Source organism: Balaenoptera borealis (genome assembly GCF_965194805.1).
Source record: "Balaenoptera borealis genome assembly, chromosome: 4".
NCBI lineage: Eukaryota > Metazoa > Chordata > Mammalia > Artiodactyla > Balaenopteridae > Balaenoptera > Balaenoptera borealis.
In genome coordinates, this window is record NC_138861.1 from 49241798 (window position 1) to 49257619 (window position 15822).

At 34.2% G+C, this 15822-nt stretch overlaps 1 protein-coding gene across 5 annotated transcripts in view; it reads left to right on the forward strand.

The window, feature by feature from the left end:
• Window positions 1-15822, forward strand: part of MAPK10 (mitogen-activated protein kinase 10) — a 356081-nt gene that overhangs the window by 300357 nt on the left and 39902 nt on the right. For all 5 annotated transcript variants that reach the window (XM_082391154.1, XM_082391155.1, XM_082391156.1 and 2 more), the window contains 2 exons: window positions 8171-8353; window positions 12644-12768. In XM_082391154.1, the coding sequence (XP_082247280.1) occupies window positions 8171-8353; window positions 12644-12768 (308 nt within the window). The remainder of the gene's footprint in view (window positions 1-8170; window positions 8354-12643; window positions 12769-15822) is intronic.

Here is a 15822-nt window from a genome sequence, read left to right on the forward strand (position 1 = left end):
CAGGGTACATCACGTTGATTGTGGAGATTTAATTTACTGCTCCTGAGGCTGCTGGGAGAGGTTTCCCTTTCTCTTCTTTGTTCACACAGCCCTTGGGGTTCAGCTTTGGATTTGGACCCGCCTCTGCGTGTAGGTCACCTGAGGGCGTCTGTTCTTCGCTCAGACAGGATGGGGTTAAAGGAGCAGCTGATTCGGGGGCTTTGGCTCACTCAGGCGGTGGGGAGGGAGGGGTACGGATGTGGGGCGAGCCTGCGGCGGCAGAGGCCGGTGTGACGTTACAGCAGCCTGAGGCGTGTCGTGCGTTCTCCCAGGGAAGTTGTCCCTGGATCACAGGACCCTGGCAGTGGCGGGTTGCACAGGCTCCCCGGAGGGGAGGTGTGGATAGTGACCTGTGCTTGCAGACAGGCTTCCTGGCGGTGGCAGCAGCAGCCTTAGCGTCTCATGCCCGTTTCTGGAGCTCCTTTAAGCACCACTCTGATTCCCTCTCCTCGCGCACCAGGAAACAGAGAGGCAAGAAAAAGTCTTTTGCCTCTTCGGCAGCTCCAGACTTTTCCTGGACTCCCTCCCGGCTAGCCCTGGCGCACTAGCCCCCTTCAGGCTCTGTTCATGCAGCCAACCCCCGTCCTCTCCCTGGGATCTGACCGAAGCCCGAGCCACAGCTCCCATCCCCCGCCCGCCCCGGCAGGTGAGCAGACAAGTCTCTCGGGCTGGTGAGTGCTGCTCGGCACCGATCCTCTGTGCGGGAAACTCTCCGCTTTGCCCTCCGCACCACTGTTGCTGCGCTCTCCTCTGTGGCTCTGAAGATTCCCCCCTCCGCCACCCGCAGTCTCAGCCCACGAAGTGCCTTCCTAGTGTGTGGAAACCTTTCCTCTTTCACAGCTCCCTCCCACTGGTGCAGGTCCCATCCCTATTCTTTTGTCTGTGTTTTTTCTTTTTTCTTTTGCCCTACTTAGGTATGTGGGGAGTTTATTGCCTTCTGGGAGGTCTGAGGTCTTCTGCCAGCGTTCAGTAGGTGTTCTGTAGGAGTTGTTCCACGTGTAGATGTATTTCTGATGTATTTGTGGGGAGGAAGGTGATCTCCACATCTTACTCTTCTGCTATCTTGAAGTTCCTCCTACCCTTTCTTAATGAATAGAGACGTACACTATACACAGATCAGGTAGGGTAAATACCTGACTTCTTTGTCATCTTCAGAAGTAGCTTAGCGGTTAATGAACTGTTGCTCTTCCTCAAATATTTTAGATTGGCTTGCTAACTTCTATAAAATGATCCCTATTGGTATTTATATTGGAATTGTATTGAATCTGTACTTCAATTTGTGGAGAATTGCTGTTTTAATTCAGAGAATTTTTATCCTTCTCCTGAATGCACAAGGATCTTAGCACATGTTCATAATTTAGATCATTACTATACCAATTTACATATGCTATCTGTGCCCAGTATTTTAATTCTCTTCTTTTAGCCTCATAAATTGACAATAATATCATTGGATTGCATACAGGTAGAGTTTGTTTAGATTCATCCTTCTGATTATCATTTTCTTGGTTTATCACTATTTCTTGCAACTTGGCCCTTTACTTTGAGATTATTTTCTTTCCTTCTGAAGTACATCCTTTAATGGGAGTCTTTGACAATAAAACTTTTTTTTTTTTTGATTGGTGTTCCCTTCCTTGAAAGAGAGCCTTGTTGGATATAGAATTTTAGATTGACAGCTATTTCTTCCAGCATTTTAGAAGTGTTATTCCACTGGCTTTTTGTTTTCAATATCACTGGTGAATAATCAGCTGTCAGTGTGATAGTCCTCTTTGGGCATAGTCTGTCCTTTTTCTTGGTCTTTGGTTATCTGCTGTTTCTCTCCTATGTGACTAGGTTTGGATTTCTTTTTATTTATCTCTTGGGATTCACTGTGTTGCCTGAATTCCAACCTATCTCCAACTCCTGGAATTTCTCAGCTTTTGTTTCTTTGAATACCTTCTCTCCACTATTCTTCACATTATCTCTGTGAAAAAACTGTAATTGGACATAAAGTAGACATTCAATTATTCAGCAAATATTTTTGAGCACTTACTATGTGCTTATATCTACAGATATGTAAGTAAACAAACTGATGAAAATCCTTGTCATCATGAAATTTAAAATAGAAGGCACAATATATTAGAAGGTGATAACAGCTAAAGGATAAGAGGGGTCAAAGTGCTAGGATGGGGGGGTTGGGGTTGTCTCCTTCCTTTTTGAGTTGAAACATAAAAAGTATTATCAAGTATGCCTCATATAGCATTTTCTTTTTACCTCATATAAACTTCATTGTCCCTTCTTAACCTTTTTCTTGTATAGTGTTATACCCAGAAATGGATGTAATCTTTCAGGGAGGGTCTCACAGAGCAGAGTAGAGTCACCAAAACTCCTGTTAAATAGCATTCTTTTAATGTTTGGAACTGTTTGTATGAGCTCCTTTGTTTAAAGTCATTTTACTTACCAATTTTAAAAGACCTTGACATTTTTCAGCTACAAAATACAGAGGTCAGTTTAAATGATCTCCAAGACCTCTTCCAGTTTCAAAATACAGGTAGAGTCAGATCTAGCTTTTGTGAGGCCAGAATATCATGCAGTTGGAGGCGGGTGTTATGTAAAAAAAAAAAAAATTAATATTACAAATACAAAACTAGGGACAGAGTTTTGCAAGGGACCTGTACAAATGAGTGGCCCCAAAGATTAACCTTCAATAGCTTAATGAAAATTCTACATTGTGACACATATTAATGTATATTAGATTTGCTTATATGTGAAATATCTCTCCATTTTTTGCTTTTCAGTAAATATAGATTACAATAATAAATAGATTTATAAGATGAAATAGGTTATACTGAGATGCATATACATCATGCTTCAAATATCAGCCTTCGGATATTTCATGTCCCACAGTACTCCATGAGCAATCTGCTGCCAGTAAACAAATAGCCTTTAACTCAAATTGTCAGCTTTGAGTTTTTCAATGTGTTTTGGCTTGTAATATTTCCTCTTCCTGTGCTCATTTATAATGAAAACAGATGTTAGTTACAATTGTGCATTAAATCACTTATTCATATTTCATATTACTAGAATTTGAGGGGGACTTTCAAGGGGAAATAACATTTTCAAATGAAAAAAGAGTAAAAATATTTTTAAAGTAACAAAACAAGACGTAACCATGAAAATCTGAATCCAGATCTATGTCTTATGAATATATATATATATATTTAAATCCTGATTTTTACAATGTCCTCGGAATTGAGAGTTCTTTTGAGAACAAAGTTTATCATAGAACAATATGGAGTAATTACTGGAAAATAAATTGGAAAATATTTTGAACTTTATACTGAATAGCTTTTATACTTCACATGAGTAGCACCCCATATAATATGATATTATATCACCCCATATATATCTATGATAGCAACATATAATTTCGATCTTTCCCTAGATGTTGATGGGTAGAACCCCTCTTTCTATGCATGGAGCCTACTTGTCATAATTTCCCATGGTCTTTTCAGGAAAGTGACATGGGGAAAAGGAACATATATTAGGATTTTTCTTTCCCTGAAATATTTCCAAGTTGACAACCCCTAAGTTTTCCATAGCAAACAGGTATGGAATAATCGTTTGGTGAAATTGACCCTATTCTAATTTGTGTCATAAAACTGAAACAGGTTAATACTTTATTCTTAAATCTGGGCTTAGTAATTCACAAGAGATTGTTAGTATTTCTCAAATAGAGTCCGGGGCCATCTGGATCGCAATTACTATTGGTGTTTCTTAATGATATCATCTCAGACATATGCACTCAGAATCTTGTAGATCAGTGGGTAGAGGGGAGTGATCTGTATTTTTGTAAGTTCCCTATGTTATGAATATTCAGTTTGGGAACCACAGTTTTATATCATGATGCCTAACACATGACATGCATACCTCCACTTCCTTATTGCACATTCATTGCCGACATGAATACAGGGCTAACATAAAGCCACACAATAATACACAATGCAGTGCCAACCAGGCAGCAAGTTGACTTGCAAGATTAAGTAGCCTCTCCTGGAACTTTTCTATACAGACAGTGCTCTTAAACAATATTATCTTTAAAAACATAGTTAAGAATTTGGGGACAAACACTGATATTCTTTAAGTTGCAAATAGATGTCAGAAAATTTTTGCATAGAATATTGAACATAAGGCTTAGGGCAGAGTAGAAAGCAAGTCTGAATTCATGATGGTGTCAACTCTGGAAACCATATTCATCATAACAAAGAGTAATCAATGAAGAAAAAAACATGAAAAGAAGATACAGTAATTCAAAGGCATAGTAGAATGAGGTCATTAAATAACGCTTTATGATTCCACTTAGTAGCTTCTGAAAGCTTAAATGTGCATAGTGTAAATTATGACCCCAAATACTCAGAAAATAATAAGAAAATAATGTATGAGTAATTTCATACATTAGGTTCAAGGCAGTTTTTTACATATTTTAGAAAATTCCTCAACCAAGGAAGTTAACGTAAAAGGAGGGCATTAAATGTAAATTCTTGGCTAACTGACAAGAATTAGCTGGAATAATTTTTATTAAATTTTATTTACTTTTTAATTTATTTTATTTTTGGCTGCATTGGGTCTTCGTTGCTGTGCACGGGCCCTTCTCTGGCTGCGGTGAGCAGGGCCCACTCCCCACTGCAGTGCATGGGCCTCCACTGAGGTGGTCTCTCCCATTGCGGAGCACAGGCCCCAGTAGTTGTGACACGCAGGCTCAGTAGCTGTGGCACACGGGCCCAGTTTCTCCATGGCATGTGGGATCTTCCCGAACCAGGGCTCAAACCCATGTCCCTTGCACTGGCAGGCAGACTCCCAACCACTGCACCACCAGGGAAGCCCTGGAATAATTTTTAATCTTAGGATTTCAGATCATCATTTTTACAATCCATACTTATTTTGTTTCATTCTTTTATTACAATACTATTTATTGAAGACGTTAGTAATAGTCAATATTTGCACATTATCTTATAATTATACTCTTTAAAATCAAACTTTTTGTAATATGACTATTTTTTATGTAGTGAATTTAGAACTAGAGGAAATTGTCAAATGATTCCTATTAAATGACATTTTCCAATTTTTATTAAATACCTTTGATAATTAAGTTGTATGATAATTTCTGAAATAGTAGATCAAAATATTTTAAAATATATTAAAGTATATTAAAATATATATTTATTGTTTTTTTGATAACTGCACAGGCCGGAATCTGTAAGGAATCACATCCTTACTCATATAATAGAAAAATGATGACTTATTAGTGTTCTAAAACAAAGAAATCCTTTTGCAAAAATAATTTTGGCCATTCTTTTAAAAAAAATTTACTATGCTAACAGCACATAATCATAAAAATCTAGTTAATATTTTATGTATTTTTAAAAATAAAATCATTGTGGAAATCTGATGATTAAAAAATTTCTTTTAAAAATGCATCACCTTATTTTCTATTTAAATATTAATAAAATTAATTGTTTTATGTGTATATGTTGACCTTATAGACTAGGTAAGCAGTTTCAGAGGCATTCTTTAAGAGGAATTCCTTGTGACAAACATACCATCAATTTTATGGCCAAATTAAAGCAATTTTAACACGTCAGTTCCAAACTTGCTCTTTTTCTTACTGGAATCCTTGGAACAAGCACTGGATTTGGAGCCAGGAGACGTTACTTCCAGTCATGGCTTATATTTGGTTAATTATGATTATAAAGAAAAATCATGTGGTTAACTAAGGATAGTGGACGAAGTTGTTTGCAATCCTGTGAACATCTGGAAAACAAATACTTACTACTTAAATATACTAGTCATGTTTGTGGGAAGAAAGATCTGAAATGGATTGGTTAAAATAGAGGCACACAATTTTAAAGATGACTATACCACATATTTGCAGTTAGAACATTCAATTATTTCATTGTCAGTAATAAAGATTCTCGCCTCCCTTCTTTTTGTAAACCATTACATCAAGGACCACAACAGTGTTTCATCTAAAAAGCAATTTAAGGTAGGAAGATGTGCTGAGTGCTTCTATAGACTTTAATCATAATTTGTAATAAGAAACATTTTAATAGTTCTTGTTTAATTAATTCCAGAATATTTGAGTCTCCTTAAACTTTACTATAAAAATAACATGTAATTGTTTTGGGAATGTTACTTTAAAAGCAATCACTTTTTAACTAAATAACTATATACTGCTAGTTAAATGTCACTATAGTAGTGTGTTGGGAGTATTTTGCCACCTTTGTTAAAAGACGCCTTTACAGAAAATCTGACAGCTTTTTTGCCCTTATTTTTAGTTTGACATCAAATCTTCAGAATCCTAAGGAAGTTTGACCGATGATTAAATGATGGCTTGTTAGGACATGATAACTTAACTGTATTAAAGAGTAGATCTCTTTTCATAATTTACAATGTAAGCACTGAGATTTATTTAACTGTATTAATGTTTTCTATTTAAATATATCTAAGTCATTCTAGCTTACCTATATCCATAGTACTACCATAAGTTTCTGTCTAAGAGTAACTTTTAACTCTAATCTTTTGTAATTTTTTAAGTTTATTTCTAATGATTTTCACTTACTACTATATTCTCAGGCACATGGTAATTTAGATTAATTTTTATTGAAATATGTTCTTGTTTAATTATTCCTATCATTTTGTAAAGGAATATTCTTCAGTTTTTCCCACTTTTACTTCATTTCTTGATATTACACAATCATGTATTTTTTTCATCCCCATACTTGAGAGGCTATGTAATAATTTAAATTTTATTCAGCTAGATTATAAGGGAAATAGAAGAGAATTTGCAAATTAGCTTGACTTTATCTTTGTTCAATCACCTATCTACATTGTTTGCATTATATATTTATTTTGGCTGAATATAGTTAATTTTGTCTTCTGTTAGGACTGCCTATCTTTTTTAGTCCAACCCTATGGAATAGCTGGAGTAAAGATTTTATGAATCTCAATTAAGTAATATTATGGTAAAGTTACCTGAACTGTCACAAACTACATTAGCAGAAATGAATTAATTAACTTTACACTAAAGATAGAGTAGTAGAATAAACAACATAGGAGAGTACACTGCCTGTGGTATTTGATTTAAGAATTTTTAAGGCCTCCATCATTCATTGACACATGGCAAGGAAATCTGTTTGAAATCAACTTCTTCCAGTTGGCTCTTCAGAGTTTTCATAGGTGGTATTTATCATTCTCAAGGCTCTGACATATCAAATATCAATGATAGATGAAAAAGAAAATCTCGATCAGTGGGTATGTCTGTGAAAGACCCCCCAGTTTTGTAAAGTATTAACTTTCATAGAGAGGTAATATTTTTCTTGTAGAATTCCGTATGCTTAACATACTTTTGAAACACATGCAGTTGGTTGAAATCTGTTTTAAATTGAACATCCTATGTTTACCCTCATATCCCCAATATTCAGGGATACAGGGCACTATTATCAGAAGTAAGAAAATAGGTATGAAACTGTGACTACTTTTATAAAGAGAATTTTTTTAAAGTCTTTGGTGAAGAATTAGTGAGTTACTATCAAAAATTAGATTGATCCTATTTGTAATGCATATGAGTGGAAAACATTAACAGATAATGAAATTTCCCATTTGATAGAGAACAGAAGAAAAAAACCTTAAAAAGAATTTAAGAAAAATATAAACAGATCTTATAAAATATTTGTACATTTGTCATTTTTAGAAAATAAATGATTGAAGTAATTTCATGATAATATTATTATATGTCTTTATATTTTTTTCTCTTCCAAATCACATGGTTATACAGAAGTTTAGCTCAAGAGGAGAAATTCTTCTTGTGTTATTTAAATACCTTTTCATCTTTACAACCCAAAGACTATTTCATGATATCCTATTTTAAGTAATGCTAATTCCCTAAAAGTGTATATGTTCCAAAAGTGAATTTAAAATTCCGAGAGGATTCACTGCCTGACAATCTGATTTTATATTTCTGTCCTTTGCTGTTTATTAAAATTCCATTTGTGTTGATGACTGCTCAGGATTCTGAGAAGCAGTTAGTCTCCCAACTAGTGAAAGGCAAGCGCTAGTGGCCTACACTTGTTTTTGCCCTTAACTATTCAATTCTCAGATATTGACCAGTGGAACAAGGTAATTGAGCAACTAGGAACACCATGTCCAGAATTCATGAAGAAATTGCAACCCACAGTAAGAAACTATGTGGAGAATCGGCCCAAGTATGCAGGACTCACCTTCCCCAAGCTCTTTCCAGATTCCCTCTTCCCAGCGGACTCCGAGCACAATAAACTCAAAGGTAAGCCCTTCAGGGACAACTTCAGAACCACTATGTGGGTGATGGGCAAGCTATAGAGACATCTTTCTTTAACTTGAAATGCCTCAATTTAAAGAGAGGTATTTTTAAAAGATCTTTTTTACAAAGGGGGAGAAGCCAAGGATTTTAAAATTGCCTGGATATTCAGAGAGAAGGTTAGTAATAAAGTGTGTAACAGTGGTGCGGGTTAAACTATTTCATGGGGCTTATTTAGAATCTTAAAATTATTTTGCAGTGCTAACTCTAAAAGACCAATGTAATATACATTGAAATAATTGTTTCAGTTCTTTTTATTACCTGGAAAATACTTTTAACACAAGTTTTTAGTTGTCTTAGAGCTAATCTTTAGTTGTCTTAGAGCTAATCTTAGAGCTATAGATGTTAGAGTTTTATTTGCATTTTATGGAATGCTTAACCACCATTTTTTCATTTTAGAGTGACAAATGAGATTTTTTACTTACACATTTTGTATTCAATGTAAACACTTTCATTAATAAGTAATTTTTCTATTACTATGTCTGCAGTTATGAACTTTAGTAACAAATCTTAATTTCTTTACCAACAAAACTGGGATCATAATGCTTGGTATAGGACTGAATAAACTTGGTAATGTATAAAGTATAATATAAATAATATTCTAATTCTTATTTTAACTTAGGACATTTTAGAGAATGTGATTTTGAAGCAAATTTGATTTTTTCCCCTGCCGGAGCTCAAATCCTATCCCTTGAAATCTGTGTGAACTTAGGCCAGTTATCTCATCTTTCTGTACCTCCTTTAACAAATGAAAGTAGAAAGTGTCTACTTTATAGGGTCATTGGGAAGATTAGGTGACTAATTTGTCAAGCACTTAGAACAGTGCCTGGCTCACAGTAAGTGCTCAGTAACTATTAGATATAAAAATACTAATAAATATTTATTAATAATAAAATAATTAGTATTTTAGATGGATCTATACATTATCCCAGAAAAGGACACATACTTGTGAAATTTTACCCCAAGTGTTCAGTGGACAATTAATTAGCTACAGATTTAACTTTCAGACTTAATTTATAGCTAATATAGACATAAATGAGATGGTGAAGCTGAAATGTGGTGCTACGACTTCCCAGGGTCTTATTATTTCCTCCAAACTTTTATCTGATGGGTTTTAAATGCACAGCATTGTTTCTGTGTTTGTGACACTTTTGTTGCACAGTTGGGTTTCTTCTTTTAACTACCTCTACCAGCTCTCTGAGTGACAACAGACTAAATTATTACTAAATCTACTGCTTTTAAGAGCAACATCAACTATATGCAGAATGAAGAAGTGCTAATACCCCAGATAGAGATTTTGAAGAATGTATGTCTTTATGATGGTAATTGCCATGTCAGACAAAAGTAACCACTTCCTATTAAGTCACTTATAGTGTAACAATATAGAGGCCACAAAGCCTTGATTAAATTATTTGAGATAATGCAAACACTTGTAGAGAAACTATTCAGTAAAATGCCATGCTTCATGATATAATTCCAACCTTCTTGAGCTTATTTTTTGGCTTTTTAATTCAGTTTGAAACTCTACAATTATATTACTTTTGCAAATAATAAACTAGAAGATGTGATATATATATATACACACACACACACACACACACATATACACACAATGGAATACTACTCAGCCATAAAAAAGAATGAAATTTTGCCATTTGCAGCAACAAGGATGGACTTGGAGAACGTTATGCTAAGTGAAATAAGTCAGACAGAGAAAGGCAAATAGTGTATGATATCACTTAAAAGTGGAATCTAAAAAATACAACAAACTAGTGAATATAACAAAAAAGAAGCAGACTTACAGCTATAGAGAACAAACTAGTGGTTACCAGTGGCGGGGGGTGGGGGTGGAAATATAGGGGAAGGAAGTGGGAGGTACAAACTATTGGGTGTAAGATAGGCTCAAGGATGTATTGTACAACACAGGGAATATAGCCAATATTTTGTAATAACTATAAATGGAAAGTAACCTTTAAAAGTTGTATAAAAATTTTAAAAATTAAAAAAAAACTAGTTTACATATTTACAATTATTAAATTATAATTGTAATATAAAATCAGCAAATTATAAAGAATTATACAAAGAATCAAAGGGATGAATTTATTCTACTGTTATTAAAGAGTGTAAGACATTTACTTGCAAATGAAAGAATGAAAGATAAAGAATTGAAACCTTTTCTTCTTCCTCATTTTGTTCCCTACAAGCAGTATTGATCATTGTTTCTTAGTAAGATGATTTGGTATTACTGTCGTTCATGTCCCTATTAATGAGGAGACCACCCCAACCTCCCTGACCCTTTCTAGGAGCAGAAACATAGGTGGGTTTGATGGGAGAACCCGTGGGACTGTGTGAGTCTGGGTATAAAATCAGTTACAAATCAAAGAGATATTTGAACAAATGACATAAACAAATACAGCCCCGTTAGATCATGACAGAGTTATTAACAATGAGAAAGATTAATTATTGAAAATTAATGTATATTTCTGTACTTTTGTTACTCTTGTGAACTTCACAGTATCAGTTTGGAATTAGCAGACATTAAATTTCTAGAATTGAGATCCCCAGAAAAATGACTAATAGAAATTAAAAAAATCTTCCAGTCTAATTTAACTAGCAATTTTTATAAATATATAATTAGTATAAATAAATATATTAAAAGTATTTTATTAAAATGTAACAACACCAGAGATACTAATGTCATAGATTGCTACATTTTAACTGTAGTACAATCAAAATTATGAAAAAGCACATAAAACTAGAAGAGAATACATTAATAATGAGAGTGATTGCCTGTGGGGAAGGTGGGTTTTTCTGGATTTTATGTTTTATGTGATTTCCAAATTTTTTATAATTAACCCATATTTCTTTAGTAATCAGAAAAAATTGATAATTAAAAGTTGATACATATTCATGGATTCAAACACATTGCCTTTTTCCTAATTTAGCAAACCAATTTAGATTTTGCTTTCTTTAATTTGAAGTTTTACCATCTGTTTGGAATAAACTGAATATTTTCACCATAAAAACTTCTAAACCAGTTTGGATCTGTATTTTCTTGAAAATTTTATGTATTTTCAGAGATTTTTAGAGTGTCCTTTAGCAATGTTATTAAATAAATACACTTAATGATTATCACTGTGTCATTTTTTTATATCCCTAGCATCTCACACTGTACCTGGCACACAGTAGACAATGTGTATTTTATCAACTGAACATCTCCCACACCAATTTGGTTACTAAGTCTTGTGGATTCTTTCTCTCAAATCTGTCCCCTCCTCTCAATTCTTGAAGCTTCTGCTCCCATTAAAGTCCTCATCATCTCTCCCATCTTCAAAAAGTCACCCCTGACTTCCTTGCCACCCTCTAGACACTGCTTTATCCTTTTTCGCAGCTCAGAAAAGTTTTAAAATGAGCAGTGTACACTCAGTATTTTTCCCTTTTTAAAATTTCATTCTTTTAAATTTATTTTTAATTATGCAAGCAATACATGTACATATTTTCTTCTCCTCAGAGGTAACTATGATTTTCAGTTTGTTGATTATCCCTGCAGACCTTTCTATGCATTTATATACATAAATAGAGAGAGAGGGAAATGTTTGTTGTGTTATTGGGAAGGGGCAGATTTATGCAATGGCATCAGGATCTATGCTTCATCCTGCAATTCTTTTTTTCACTTAACACCATGTCCATGTGAGTCCATATAGATCTACCTTATTCTTTTAAACTGCCAAATATAATTGGTACAGTTGTACCATAGCTCATTTAGTTGCTCTATAGGTGGACATTTAGATTGTTTAAAATGTTTTAATCCTTGACCAGTGCTGCAGTGAACATCCTTTCTATATGCTTTTCATGAACATGTCAATTGTTTCTCTAGACTGTATACCTAAAAGTGGAACTGTTGGGCCATAAAGTATTCACATTTAAAATTTTAATAGATACTGCCAAAATTGTCCTCTAAAAAATCTTTATCAATTTACACTGCCACCAACATGAATGAAATTACCTGGAGTTAGTGGATATTAGGCCATCTCTTATTTTGCAAATTTGATGGATAAAAAAATATTTTCATTGTTTAATTTTGCATTTCCCTAATCACTTGGTGAAGTTACCTGACGTTTGGATGGAAGGTGCTAATTGATCTTTGTTTTTTGTTTTTTTAAGTTTTTTCTCCCTCCAAAAAATTTCCTTGCCAAAATCAAAACATTACTATTTTTTTTCTCATTCATCATTCAGCCAGCCAAGCCAGGGACTTGTTGTCAAAGATGCTAGTGATTGACCCAGCAAAAAGGATATCAGTGGACGACGCCTTACAGCATCCGTACATCAATGTGTGGTATGATCCTGCCGAAGTGGAGGCGGTAAGTCTTCGGCTTATTTTATTTTCCTTCCACAAACAAATCATAGTAACTGGGTGCTCCATGGTGTGAACTAAAGGAGAATTAGAATCCAAAAGAATACTCAAAGGACCTTCATAAAATTCCTAAGTCACAAAGCTATTACCTTCCCTTCTAAAAGTTATTTTCTTCAGCCTGTGTTTTGAGTTGTGTTTCTTTTTCAGGATTTCCTATGAGAGATGGTGATTTAGTCCAACAAACCTTGGCTGTCCATGAAACACTTCCATTAGTTTTTGTTAAATTGTTAACACCACCGGTGTCTCCTCCTTTATGTTTAATTATCAGCCTCTCCTGATGCAAACTAAGTAACAGAAAACGTAAATAAGTCTCTTTGCCTCTATTCCGATAAGATGCCTGTCTTTAATAAAGTGTGGTACTAAGAACATTTAGATTATAAAGCTTTTACTAGGCCGTTGGTGCCTTTGTGAAGCCTTGCATAAATCAGATGAGAAAAATTGGGTATTCCAATAAGGACACTATTTCAGGTTGGTTCTAAATTTCAGGTTGGTTCTTACCAGAGTCAGATATATCTCCATATTTTCCATCCAGATATAGTTTAAGAATCTTCTCAGAAGCATAACTCTTTTCAATTTTTAAATTATTTTTCAACCATTTGCTATCTTTTCTTCAATCGTTTCTTATATCTCTGCCTTTCTCCTTTTCTCTGTATGGAGTCAGGGCTGCTCAGGGCACAGCGCTATTGTTTTGCCCATGTGTGTCCTGTAGGCCTCCCAATAGGAATGTCCTCTTGTCCCTCTTTTTGTTTGTTTGTTTTCTTGTGAACTTCTTTGTACCCCAAGATATTCTTGGCCTAGCCAATTTTTGCATTGTTTTGACTTCTTTTCCTCTGCTTCATTGTGTGCTTGCCCATGTTAGAGATGCTAAATTCAAGGCTGACATTAATTCTCATCCCTTCACCCTCCACTGGAGAAGTGAGAGCTGACAGATGGGAGTGAAGATCAGGTAGAATCAAACTTTATAGACATAATATTCAAAAAGCGACTTTTCATAGTAACCCGGCACTTAAACATTCAAAAATTTCAGAGAAAACACTTCAGTGATAAATGACTCTTCCTGTGTGGAAACTGAGCTATAACAGTCTCTCATAACATTTTCTTAAGATCTGCTTTCTTAAGCAGTTTTACAATGATGCTGAAATTTTAATTTGCTTTAAATTAATTTTTAGTCACTTGATTTCATTTTTACAAAATAAAATCCCTAAAATTAATTATTTATGAGTTTACTTCTAATGCTCTTAAAACTAAAAATACTAATGTTCTTACAGCTAAAAACTAGACTCTCTTCCAGTCTCTCATTCTTGGGAAATACTTCAAAGATGTTCCTGGGGTAGAATGAAATAATGAAATAAGTAAGAGAAAGTATGATGTATATGTATGTAAAAATTAAGCATAAGAATTTTTTCTCTGATGATTTTTGAGGTTATGCTGATAAAAATTTTAGACAAACATAAATTATTTGAAATTATTGCTCTTCACTTATTTTGATAGTTCAAATCATGTGGCATATGTATTTTTCCTTACATCTAATGTAATGTGTATAATCTGTTTTTAATGGATTGTGACCTAGAGTTTAATTGGAGTCATAAAGTCTGCATTTGTAATTCACTTGTAATCATGTTGCCTGTAAAAAAAACAATTGCTTAGAATCTGTAACAATATATCAATGAGTAGTATCAATGGGTTTTTAACTTAATTTTAACTTTTTATGAAAAATTCCTTTGAAGGATAGAAAGATACAATTTAGGGTACCTTACATGGCTAGAATCTTTTTCTCAGCCATTTCAATATTGTCAAAATAAGTTTCTTTGGAAGAGAGTAGAGGAAAGTGGAGAGTGATAAAGGAAAAACTGCAAGAGAATGTGATGTCTTCAGGAAAAATAAAGAATAGAGAAATGCTATGTGTACTAATCTGTTAACCATACTACAAGCTATCTTATCACATGTTTCCAAAAGTGCCAAAGTACCAAAATGAAAAGAGGAGAGCATATGAGTGCTGTCATAACTGTAAGAGAGAAAATTATTCATGGAACAATGAAGTTGAAAATGTAAAGAGTTGAATGTCAAGGTTAATATTCATCTATTTGTGTAATATTACATCAATTGTGAAGTTAGAACTGCTCAAGTTATTAGCAAGTTCTTATTCAAATAATGTTCAGAGCAACAGAAGTATGTACCCTGAACACAAAGGCCACATGTCATGTCAATGCTTTTTCATAAAACAATTGGGAGGCATTCTAATTCTGTTTCAGTATTCATCAAGAGGAGTACAATAGCATACACAAATGCAATTTATTGAGTTGTATGCAATGCCACAGATATGGAAAGATGGGTTAGGTTAAAATTTCTGTTCTGCCACTTACTAGCTGGCCTAGGTCAAGTTTCTTAACCTTTCCTCTCCTCAGTTTTCTTAACTAAGAATAGAAAACAATCATACATTGTGCATAGTGTTCTGAGAATTTAAAGATGTAATGTACATAAAGTACTTCATACAGTACCTGATAGCCAGTAGAAATCATAAATTACTATTCTCATAATCATTACTATTACTGTTATGACTTTTACATGCAAGCTTTTACTACATTTTTGATGTTAGGAAAGATAGATATATTTGGTGAAAAAAGACCAGCTGGCCAAGAAACTATAGAAATACTCTATATTTTAAAAAATCACTAAAATTTATCTAGTTTCTGCAAGATTTTAAGATGTTCGTTCTTTTTCTGCTGATGTATACCCACCACTACCTTGCCAAGTATAAAAGAGTCCAGTGCCATTAATTTAAACCAAAATAAAGACAAATTACATTGTTCACAAATCCTCATTATAATTTATCTTTAATAATCTAGGGTATAGTCAGGGCTATTTGAGAGAATAAACTTGAACGTATTCTCTGTGCTCTGTTGGAGGGAAATACAGAAACAGTGAGGATCAGTTGCCTTGCTTCTTACCAGATTCTTGAGTTTAGAGACCCTGCTAGGATATGGGGTGGCTCTCACCCTGC